This window comes from Bos javanicus, chromosome 22 (assembly GCF_032452875.1).
Source record: "Bos javanicus breed banteng chromosome 22, ARS-OSU_banteng_1.0, whole genome shotgun sequence".
Lineage (NCBI taxonomy): Eukaryota > Metazoa > Chordata > Mammalia > Artiodactyla > Bovidae > Bos > Bos javanicus.
Genome location: NC_083889.1, coordinates 10949810 through 10962205, shown reverse-complemented (window position 1 = coordinate 10962205; position 12396 = coordinate 10949810). Strand labels below are relative to the sequence as shown.

At 49.2% G+C, this 12396-nt stretch overlaps 1 protein-coding gene across 1 annotated transcript in view; it reads right to left on the bottom strand.

The window, feature by feature from the left end:
• The window catches only part of ITGA9 (integrin subunit alpha 9), a 364229-nt gene that overhangs the window by 330442 nt on the left and 21391 nt on the right, over window positions 1–12396 (bottom strand). The window contains exons 3-4 of the mRNA XM_061395904.1: window positions 11321–11427; window positions 1787–1910 (exon numbers count right to left, since the gene is read on the bottom strand). Of these exons, the coding sequence (XP_061251888.1) occupies window positions 1787–1910; window positions 11321–11427 (231 nt within the window). The remainder of the gene's footprint in view (window positions 1–1786; window positions 1911–11320; window positions 11428–12396) is intronic.

The following is a 12396-nucleotide window of genomic DNA, read 5'->3' as shown; positions in this document are numbered from 1 at the left end:
AGGGCAGGATGCCCAGTGGATACAGACCCAGCTCCTCCTCCCTCAGGCAGGAGAATTGGGAAGTGTGTGTCCTGCACTGGCCCTGAGATTGCATCCCAGTGGCCCAGCCTGGTAACTCATGGGCAACTTCCACACATGTGCTGCTTTCCCCGTTCTCACTTTCCTGCTCCCCACTGGTGTTCTGGAATAACTTTCAAAAGCAACTAACCCAAGTGAAGAAAGATACCAAGTTTGCATGAAATGAGAGAATATATAAAAGTGCCCAGGCCAACCACATTCTACTCTTGACTCACCCACACCAACTGCCAGATAACAGATGCTCTGAAAGAGTGAGCCACAGCAGCTACATGCATACATGGACATGCGACCCCAGCTCCCTTGCCTAAGGGCTGTCCTCCTGCTTTCTGACACCCGTGGGGGTGTACAGAGGAGTCGCCAGGGGTGGCAACGTGGCCCTATTTCACAACATACCTTCTGGGAAAACCAGAGTCCTGGTTCTATTGCAAAACTAGCTGACTTCAATCCCCACCACCTCCATCAGTCCTACCAACTCTCTCACTATTCCCCAAACTTACGAGGTACCCAGTCGGCAACAATCTGGGGCGGTCAGGACACAGTCCTGGCCCCTTATCTATATCTGACCTATCCCTCCCTCTCTTGACTGATCACATCATCATCCATTTTTCAGGTGAGGTTTCCCTTATGACTGTGGCAGTTCTGAGATAAACAGGGCCAGAGTTCAGCTGCCTGGCATGTTCCTGCCAGAGCTGATCAGATGCTCACGTGGGATCAAAGAAAGGGTCCCCCTCGTGGAGTAGAGGGTCTGTGCCTCCTGCAGGGACCCGGCCTTTCCCAGGGCCCCTCTTCAATGGCCACAAAATCGGAAACATGGGAAAAGCCAGGGAGGCCCAGGGGAAAGGGCTAGTGGAGATTTCTGTCCCAACAAATAAATTAGGGAGGGAATTAAAACATAAACAGCCAAGCACTTAGCTCACTTAAAATTAGGCTAAGAAAACCCTGAGAGCACAAGTTATAAAACTGCAATAAGTGACAATGAATCCTTAAAGCTCAAATTCAGCTGAGCTAAGTCATGATGTTCAATGGTCCCAAGCCCAGGCATTAGAAATTTCTAAGCAGGGAGACTGAGAAAACATTTTCCTTCCCAGACTCTAAGCACCCCTTGGTGAGGAGCTCTCAAGACTACGCTGAGGGTGCACCCAACTCTCCGGCATCTGCAGGGTGCGTGCACTGCATGAGAAGGAAAACCAGACTTGAGATGTGACAGTGACTTAACCCTGGGCCTTCTCTTCCCTCTGTCTCAGGGCAACTGTCCACGGGTGTGGCCAGGAGCTACCTCAGGAGTCTTATGACCATCTGGGAGCTGCACAGGACTATGGAGACCATCTGAGCCAATCTCTGAATTTTCAGGGGAAGGAAACAGGCCCAGAGAGGGAAAGCAAGTTTCCCAAGGCTGCACACCATCTGGCAGTGTCAGGAAACCGAGAGGCTGGTGAATTTCAGTCTGAGACTTCATAAAGCTTGGGGAGTACCATGGGCTCTGTGGCACAGATGGGCAAGGCTGGGAAAGGCCTGGAAATGCTGTCCCTTCCCACCTTCCTCACCACCTGATCCTCAGACACCAAAGGGCCACCCGGCGACACGGTGCAGCCCTCCTGTTGGAGTGTGGAAAGCAGCGAGGAGTGTTTGGATGGTGGTATGGAAATGGGTGGGGGTTGTCTGAGATGTGATATGGGTTGGGGGCAAGGGCGGATCAACCGGCACTCACCTTCATAGCAAGGGATTAGCGTCCTGCCTTTGGCCTGGAGGTTGGACGGGATGATGTAACAGAAGCCGTGGGGCAGGATGTGGTCTGTTTCATAGTAGATGTTCTTCCAGCGGTGGGCACAGGCCTACGGGACAGAGAGAGGTTCAGAGCAGGACAGTCAGGCCAGGAGGTCACAAAGCAGAGCCCAGCAGTACCAGGCAGTTCTGTGGGAGCAGAGCGGCACAGACTGGCTGGGAAGCCACATTCTCTCCCACCCAGCCCCGGCGCCATGCTAGGCATCAGCAGACCGTGGGAGCTTGGTCGGGGGTGCCCCTGGGAGGCGGCAGACAATCAACAAACATATAAACAAACGAGGAGCATAACAAATGCTAGGGAGAAAGGACACAGGGTGATGGGCTAAGGATCTAGCAGTAGGGAGGACGGTTTTCACCTGGAGGCCAGGGGCGGTCGAAAGGATGAGAAAGAGCCAAACACCCTGGGCACAGAGGGAATATCAGGGGCAATGGGGAAGAAGGCTTGCAGGGCCAAGAGAAAGAAAGGCGGCCTGTGGGGCTGCTCTGGGGCAAGCTAAGGTCAGAGAGAGGACAGGGGCAGTCCCTGGGGATCTTGCAGACCTCCAGGATGACTGTGACTTTAGTGGATGTGCCAATGGAGGGTCTTACACAGGTGAGTGGTGTGGTCTAACTCACAGCTTGGAAAGATAACTGGGCTGCCGAGTGGTGATTGTAGGTAGGCGAGGGTAGAGGTGAGCATCCAGGTGAGAGATGCTGCTGCCTGGACCAGGATGGGGGCAGTGGAGAGCGGAGAAGGGGGTGACCTCAGGATGCAGAGGTGGAGCTAATGGGCCTGAGGACCAAAGGACAGGCTGAGAAAAAGCTAGAGACAAGAGGTGTTGCTCTGCCCACAACAGACCCTGATCTTCACGGCACCACCTGCTTTCCCGCTAGAGCAGTCGCTGGCCTCCATCAAACTTGAGGCCCTTCAGAGTCACCTGGAAGTCTCACTAAATCACACAGCACTAGGCCCCACCCTGAGAGCTGGCTTGGCCAATCTGCAGGACCCTGAGAATCTGCATTTTAAACAAGCTCCCGAGTGAGCCGAGGCCACTGATCTCTGGAGCATCTTCAGAAGTTCGTTGTCAGGTTCAGGGCAAAGAATTCGGTTGAACCATAAGAAACTGCTGATGTGTAACTGTTTTATATCATTAATCAGAAGTAAAGGTTTGTTGATGGTCTTTTGAAGTGAATTTACATACATAAAAACGCAAAAATCTCAAGTGTACTGTGCACAGATCTCAAGTGTGCATGTCTGTCAAAGCCATCTAATGAGTGTGGTCAAACACCTACATTCCTGTAACCAAACCCTTAGCAAGACAGAGAGCATTTCCATCTCACCAGGATGGTCCCTTGGGCCAAGAAGTGGCCTGAGCACCCCCCAAAGAGGTGACATCTAAGTAGATACCTGAAGAAAGTGAGGGAGCAGCTGCGAGGGGCCCTGAGATGGGTAAGAGCTTGGCATGGGTGAGGAGCTGAGACCGACCCTCTGGTCATCTCTAGAGGGCAGTCTCCCGGCACTGGGGTAGCACGTGCCAGGAGACGCCAGGAGGGAAGACAGTCCTGGGAGCCAGAAGCGAGAATACAGATCCATTCCCACCAGCCCTGGACACACCCAGCCTCATGTTCAGATGCACCCGCAAGGCTGGTGAGAAGCCAGACTGCTTCCTGCAAAGTTGTTTACCCTGCCCAGCCCTCCCCATTGCTCGTGGACATTCACACTCAGTACGGTTGTCAGGTTGCTTCACTCTAGCCAACAGATTCATTTTCTTAAAAGACTGCATTTTAAAGTAATCAGTTTTTAACTTATTTGTTCGTATCAAACACACTGTTTCTATAGGCTGTAACATTCAGCATTTGATTTTCCCAGGTGGCACAGTGGTAGAGAATCCACCTGCCAATGTAGGAGATACAGGAGACCTGGGTTTGATCCTTGGGTGGGGAAGTAAATGGCAATCCACTCCCCTGGAGTAGGAAATAGTGACCCACTCCAGTATTCTTGCTTAGAAAATCCCATGGACAGAGTTGCCTGGCAGGCTACAGTCCACAGGATAGCAAAGAGTCAGCCACGACTGAGCACACAGGCAAGCAACATTCAGAATTTACATGGCCCACATCTGACCTCTTCTGCAACCCTGAAAGGTGGGAAGATGTCTTAGAATTCCCATTTTGTATATGGGAACCCTGCGTTTTAGACTGTGTTTTGCTCAAGTTCCAGAGCTGGTAAGGGCTGCAAACAACATGGAAACCCAGACTTCAGAATCCTCCTTATCTCACTCGGAAACATCTCCAACTTATAACTCCCAATTCCCACCTAAGAAGCCATCAAAACCCACCCTTTGGGGCAGGTCAGGTAGCTATTATCCTTACAGCCTCCCCAAAGGTCTTAGGACCCCAGAAACGACCTCTCTGAGGTTGAACGGGATGCCAAGGCCACTGGACGAAGGGAGTGGGGCTCTCCAGGGCCTAGGTATCCCCGAAGTCACTTGATGAAAAAAATCACTGCCTGCCAACCTCTCTGATCTTCATCCCTCCAAGCAAACCACCCAAGGGCCACCGACAAAGCCACTCCCTACCCATGAGAAAGCAAGGGAACTCAGAGCGGCAGGAAATCTCAGCTTGCCCACACTCTGCCTCTTGCCCTACGACAATGAACGTGAAAAACAATCTCTTGTTATTCCTTATACTGCAAACCACCTCCATTCCTCCCCATTCTGTGCTGTTCTGTGCTTCTAGCACATCTCGATAGACTAAAATCATGTCAAGCAAGAAGCTAAACAAAGCTATCATTCAGTGGATAATCACTCCATTCCACTAAGTTTTTATTTTTATTTCCAACTACATTCTGATAGCTTCCAAACTTGAATCGCTTACCATCCAATTAGCTGGTAAATCAGTTATCTTTTAGTTTATGGATTTGGCAAAGCCCCAGGGCTTTCCGTGTTTTACTGTATGTACGGGTTAGAGGGACTGTAAAGGGAGGCGGGTATCTGTCATGGTGCACACTACTCTTATGAGGATGGACCTTCTGTATTTCATGTCCAGCTTATTGCCTTTTTTTTTTTTTTAAGTGTCATAAACTATTTAAGGAGTGATCTTGGGGAATTCCTAGAAGAGCCAAAGATTGCATTCACAGCAAACTAAACTAAAATTAAGGCATTCTGTGAGGTCAGAGATCAAAGTGTCAAAGGCAGTTTGCATGTAAGAAAACAAGAAAAAGTGTCTCTGAACATAAATTACAGAAAGAAAAGACTGTTTAGCCCTGATTATCCTTCTACATACACACATGTCAATCTGACTCCAACATTAAGAAAAATTCCTAGGGACTGTCTCCAAAGCATTAAAATCTCTATCAATCTTTCCAAATGAATTCTGCTGTGAGAGAGAAGGGTGGGGGGCAGGGAGGAGACAGGGACCTCCAACAGGAAAAAGAGAGCACCCTCTGGAAACAGCAAGACTTACTCCAACTCAGATTCCAGAAAAGTATAACAAAAGGGGGAAAGGTCTAGGACCACCCCACATCTCAGCATCTGACATATTTCAAGTTACAAGGGTTGTTTTTGCTACCAAAAGAATAAGAAGGAAATAAAGAAGCAATTTATTTTGAAGGCCTTTTTGTGGTATGACAATGTCCTTCCTGGATTAGGGGGGCAGGTACTGGGCCCCTCCAGATGGCTCTCCCGCCACCCCACCCACCCTCACCATGCACAGATGACCAGAGCTTTTCCCATGCCTCAGGTCTACCCAGCACAGTCAGGAGCAGACAGGCCGTCAGCCACTGAGAAGACGGGGTGCAGGAGATCAGGGCCCTGATACCACAGATTCCACCCCCCAAAGCAGCTCCCCTTTAAACGGAGGAGGGGGTGGCCTGGGAGGCCCAGGGACGGCGACTACTGGGGTTCTGGGAAAGTCATTCTGAGAATGTTCACCTCCTGAAAATTCATTAATATATATACAGCTGGGGAAGGGGCGGCAGGAGCCACGTCGGGCCGTGAAGGGGCAAGAAGCAGCCCTTGAAGCAGTCTAAGAAGCAAGCCAAGGAGATGGAAGAGGAAGATAAGGCATCCAAGGAGAAGCAGAAGAAACTCGCCGAGCTAAAAGTGAAGGCTGTGGGGAGAGGCCTCCTGGCCACAGATGGAATTAAGAAATCTGGCAAAAAGCAAGTTGTTCCTTATGCCTGCGGCAATGATGACTCTTAGCTGCATTCCTGTTTAAACATCTGGATCCCCTGCCACAATATCTGTTGCCACCTATAGCTAGAATGAAGTGTTGTCTTGGAAACCATTGTTCATTTAAGAATAAACTTTTATAAAAAAAAAAAAACTATAAAAAGAGATGCATACAGATGATTTGGGGCATTTTTCTGCATGGCTGTTACTGCTCAACAAAAAGTTTACTTAAAAAAAAAATCAGGAAACAAAGCAACAGAAGTAAATGCAAAGTATATCCTGTGGCTTTGAAAAAATGGCCAAGATGAGAAGTGGTGAATAGAAAGACAGCAACAGCCCTGACCCTTGGAAAGGAAACAGCCAAGAGACAGAGCTGGAGAACACCGCTTCCTCCCAGAAGTCAGCTAGTTGCTGTCTTTAGTTGTTGCCTGAGCCTTGCAGACTCTGCTGAAAAACAGAAAGGTCAGACTTGAACACTGTGAGCTGCGCTCCTAGGCTGAAGAGACGGCTCAGTGCCCATGCCGGGTTTGTTGGGTAGTTATTACCAGAAGTGACTTTCCCCCTGTTTCTTGAACTGTCACCTGCACACTGGGGGTGTGGGGTGAAAGTACAAGGGGAAGGGGCCTCTAATCCCGATGCTGTGTCCATGTGTGTTATCACTTGGTCCCTGGGGTGCCGGAAGAACCACAAGGTGGTGGATGCGAGACTGGCAGGCACTGAGCTGAGGGCAGCCTGCCAGACAGGCCCAACATCCTGGATCTTGCCAGAGCTGGCTGGTGGGTCTGTGGACCAGAAAATGCCATTCATTATCAAGGTATTTAACTCTCCATCACAGCTTTCAAACTCTCTATCCGTTCTTTACTTTAAAATCAGCATCAGATGCTACTTTCAAAAAGAGCTATCCCACCTCTCCCATTTCAAACCCAACCTTGGAATCCAGTATTATGCTTCTTGGGGATATAGGTATGAGGCCAACACCCCCAGACAACTACAGAGTTCTCAAAATGCGATTGAACGAAACGTATCTTCCTGTTCTTAATTTTAAGATAAACACTTGCCTGCCAGAAAGTTTTGACATAAATAAGACATGAAAGAAAATTCAAATGGATATGAAACCTCCAAAACAAAAATATGGACTGGGTCACCCTCCTTGTCTCCTAATGTCACCTGTCAGTTCCAAGGGGCATTTTACAGCCTTTGTCTCATGCATCCTCAGCTGCTTAGAGTCAGCCACCAAAAAGATGGCAATTGATTCGGTTTCTAATTGCTTTAGTACTGACACTCAGTCCCTACATTAGGGCTTCCCTGGTGGCTCAGACAGTAAAGAATCTGCCTGCAATGCAGGAGACCTGAGTTTAATCCCTGGGTCTGGAATATCCCCTGGAGAAGGGAATGGCTACTCACTCCAGTATTCCTACCTGGAGAATTCCATGGTCAGAAGAGCCTGGCAGGCTACAGTCCATGTGGTCGCAAAGAGTCAGACATGATTGAGCGACTAACACTTTCACCTTCTTTACATTATTCAAACATACTTTCAGAAGCCACTCCTTAGAGAGACCTTCTCCTAGAGCTGAGAGTGGAAAGGGTCAAAAATTTGGTCTCTATCCCCAAGTGGCTCCCATTAAAAAGGACATATACGCACAAAACAAGTCATGCACATAAGATAATAACATAACGCTGAACTTCTGATGACCCAAAGATGCTCAGCTTTTTCCTGACAACACCATCATGGTAACAGGCTTCATGGAGGTGGCAGAGTCTAAACCAGGGAGGACAGACTGGACCTGGGATAGGCCTTTCCTGACAAGAAGGCATACGTGCAAAAAGCCATGAGAAGAACTCAACAAAAAACAACCCATTTTAAAAAATAAGCAAAGGACCTGAACAGACATTTCTTCAGAGAAGACAGACAAATGGCCAACAAGCCCATGAGAAGATGCTCAACACCACTAATCGTTAGGACAATACAAATCACAGTGAGATACCACCTCATACACATTAGGGCAGTTCCCACACACAAAAAATAAAGTGTTGGCAAAGACATGGAGAAATTGGAACCCTCCCCTTGTGCACTGCTGGGAAGCATGTAAAATGGTACAACCACTGTGGAAAACAGTAGGGGGCGGTCCTCAAAAAATCCAAAATAAAATCACAATAAGATCTAGCAATGCCACTTCTGGGTTTATATTCAAAACAACTGAAAGCAGGATCTCCGAGAGAGAGTTGCACACCAATATTTACAGCAGCATTATGCACAATAACCAAGACACGGAAGTAGGACTTCCCTGGCGGTGCAATGAATGGCACAGGACTCCATACTTCCACTGCAGGGGGCACAGGTTCGATCCCTGGTCATGAAAATAAGATCCTACATGCCACGCAGCATGGCAAAAAAATTTGTAAAAAAAGATGTGGAAGCAACCCAAATATCAATAGATGAATGGATAAAGCAAATGTGGTATATATATACAGTGAATATTATTCAGCCTTAAAAAATGAGGAAATCTTGCCCTATACTTCAATATGGATGAAACTTGAGGACACTATGCCAAGTGAAATAAGCTGGTCACAAAAAAGACAAATGAATCATGCAAATGGGATCATACAGTATGTACAGTAGCCGAACTCCTAAGGAAAGAAAGTTGCCTGGGACTGGGGGGAAGAGTGAGGCTGAATAAGTTTAGAGTTTATTTTGCAAGATGTAAAAGTTCTAGAAGTCTGCTGTAAAACAATGTACATATAGCTCACTATACTATACACATAACAATGGATACCATGGTAAATTTCGTGTTGGTTTTTAAGATCTTTTTTGATGCAGATCATTTTTAAAGTCTCTATTGAATCTGTTACAACACTGCTTTTGCTTTCTGTTTTGGTTTTTTGACCCTGAGGCATGTGGGATCTTAGCTCTCCAACCAGAGACCAAACCTGTACCCCCTATACTGGAAGGAAAGTCTTAACCACTGGACTGGCAGGGAAGTCCCAACTTCATAGGGTTTTTTTCTTTTAAAGATTTACTTTGGTTTTTGGCTGTGCTGGGTCTTCATTGCTTCTAGAAGGCCTTCTCTAGCTGCCGTGAGCAGGAGCTATTCTTCGTTAAGGTGCATGGGCTCCTCATTGCAGTGGCTTCTCCAGTTGCAAAGCATGGGCTCCAGGCGCACAGGCGTCAGTAACTGTAGCACATGGCTCAGTGGTTCTGCCGCATGGGCTTAGTTGCGCCACTGCACATGGGATCTTCCCAGACCAAGGATCGAACCTGTGTCCTTTGCATTGCAAGGCAGATTCTTAACCACTGGACCACCAGGGAAGCCCTCGGGTTGTTTTTGACCACAATACAAAAAAGCCACGAGGAAAGCAGATGCTGCTGGATGCCTCTCCTTCCCCACCCCCCACAGAGTAGCTGCCAGAATAGACGCTACAGTAATTGCATAAAACATGAAAAAATTAACTCTGCATACAATGAATTAGAACAGGAGCATCACACTCCAGCTGGTCTTTTCCAGCTTCCTTGGCTCAATGGTCCCCCTGATCCTCACCGCTCTTCACGTCCACAGAGACAGCCCCTCCGGGTACTCTTTTGCAATGATGCAGAACCCTCCAGGAAGAAGCTCTCGGCCACCTGGAGGTCATCCTTCCATGGGGAGGGGAAGCGTTTTCACGGGAGCAGCCTCTGCGTCGAGGTTCGGAGCTCTCGGGACTGTGTACTGTGCTGCCACTAGACCCCCATCTCCTTTGTTCTGAATACTGACCTCAGGCCACTTTGATTTACGGATGGATCAGCTTCTTGTCTTCCTTCCCACAGGATGACAGACAAGCCTCCTGGGCCTGGTCATGCAGTCAGGGTCAGGCCACCATGTCTGGGGGAAGGCAGATGTTGGAGAAGGTCCAGGGCAGTGGGTGACAGTGATTAAAGGGCTGGAAACCAAGGCAAATGCTGGGCTGGGGGGCTCAGCATGACCCACGGTGTCTAGTAGGGAGGCCCTGTGATGCTGGCGACAGCATCCAGCTGCTTCCTCTCTCCCCAGAGGGGCCCAACGGGGAAACGCCTGATTTGTGCTGAGAGGCAGGCAGAATTCAGACCAATAGCCCTTACCACTGAGAAGCTGAACGCAAAACGGGCTCCTCAGAGAGGGCTCAGAAACACTCTGCCTAGATCCTTAAGGAAAATCTGGTTTTCCCTGTGGATTAAATATATGTGAAACCCCCAGCTTTACAGCCTGTGGCCCAAAGGAAGCCCTCCAGAAATGGCAGCTAATATTATTTTCCCTTCTCAAAAACATTTATATAGCTTTCAATAAAAGGCCTATGAAGTCAGAAACATAAATACATGTATACATGAACACATGTGCCAGGCTCTTCAATGAAACTGGGCACGTTAAGAACTTGAGTGTTATACCTTAAGAGAAAAGTGTGAAGGACAAAAGTGGACAAAACAAGACCTCTGGGTCAGTTACAGATTCTGTTGAGACCACGTTTCCTCTGTGCCAGCCGACGCAGCAGCCAGTGGACATCTGTGACTACTGAGCACTTGCAATGTGGCCAGAGTGACTGGATATTTTTTTTTCACGTGGACCAGTTTTAAAAGTCTTTACTGAATTTGATACAGCATTACTTCTGTTTTACATTTTGTTTTTCTGGCCAGTAAGGAACATAAGAAAATGACTGGGACGACAAATGTTCTGTATCTTGATGGGTGGGTGGTCACACAAGTGTGTATAAATGCCAAAACCCAAACTGTAATCTTAAGATCTGTGCAGTTTATGGAAGGGCTTCCCTGGTGGCACAGTAGTAAAGAATCCGCCTGCCAGTGCAGGAGGCTCAGGTTGGATACCTAGGTTGGGAAGATTCCCTAGAGAAGGAAACAGCAACCCACTCCAGTATTCTTGCCTGGGAAACCCCATGGACAGAGGAGGCTGGGGAGGGTGGGGCTATAGTTCATGGGATTGCAAAAGTGTCAGACACGACTCAGCAACTAAACAACAACAATTTTATGTAAATTGTAACTCAATTTAAAAAGATACCCACAGGAAAATGCTTATGTAATGATCGAAATTTATTTATACAAAGCACTTTCCACATACATTTCATTTGCCCTTTTTCAATAGCCACATCTCAATACCCTGGAATAGACATGATTAACATTTGACAGACAAAGAAAATAAAAAGATGTATCATTTGTCCAAGCAGTCTTCCAGAAGAGGCAATCTCAAAGCCATGCCCTTATCGCCATACCATCCAGCTTTGCAAAGGGGTCAAAGTCATTCATTTCCAGGCTGCCACCCCCTCCCCATGGCTCCCCCAGGAGGCCTTACCAGCACACGGCCATCGGCCTTGGGCTGCCGCGCCAGGCTGACCCCCATCCATTCATCATCTCGGTCTTCCCGGCAGGTCTTTCCACAGGGCATGCCCCGATTCTTCCCTGAGGAAAGACAGGAAAGTCAGACCTGGCCTGAGGAACGCTGTTGTCTACCTTCCAAAGGGCAGTCTACAACCCACGCATTTGTTACTGTCAGTGAAAGCAAATCCCTGAGCCCAGTGAGGCCAGACAATACAAGTCAGGGGTGGAGAAGAGAAAGGTTAAGTGCAGGGCCCTGCAAGGAGACAGGTGGCTCGTGCCTTAAAACCCCAAACTCCCAGAAAGCTCTCAGCAAAGGCCTTTCCTAGGAAAGGTGAGGGAGGGGCTGTGACAAACTTCTTGGTGTCAGATCCTTTGTTCCTGAGGTCAGGTCACAATGTTCCCATAAACCTCTACCCAAACCAATGTTATTCTCTGTTCTGACAAGACAGGACTCAAGTCCCAAGACTCAACTCTCATTCTCCGAGGTCCAGGCCTGGCTATGAGGAGGGGTCCCCGAGCAGGCCCATCCCCCTGCCCAAGGGCTGGTCCAGCCCCCAGCCTGGGTCCTCCTGCCAGTGTTCAGCCCAGCTGAGAGGCGGCTCTCAGCCCCAAGTACCCTCAGGGTCAGGGACCATCACTGCTGAGGGAGCCAGGCACCCAGCACCCAGCGGCCCCTAGGCCGCCAAATGGGGGCTGGGTTCCTCAGACGTCAACCCAGGGAGATGCCTGCTGCCATCGCGCTGCAGAGGTCAGGCGAGATTCCCCGCCTCCTCCAGGCCTGGGCCAGGGCCGGTGGGCCGCCGTGACGACGGCTCAGGAGGACACAGCCCTCGGCCTGTCCCCGGGGCCCCGCCTCCCCTGCTGCCTGAGCCTGAAGGCCTGGAGGGCCGGGGAGAAGGCCGACGTCCACCTCTCACCACACTCTCCGCCGAGAAGAACACCGCCCTGCCGACCATTGGCGGAGCGTGACCTCTAACCTTCGCGCTAAGGGTCTCGGGGAACAGCTGCACGCCCGCGCCTACCACATCACCAGCCCTTAAATGAGGAACT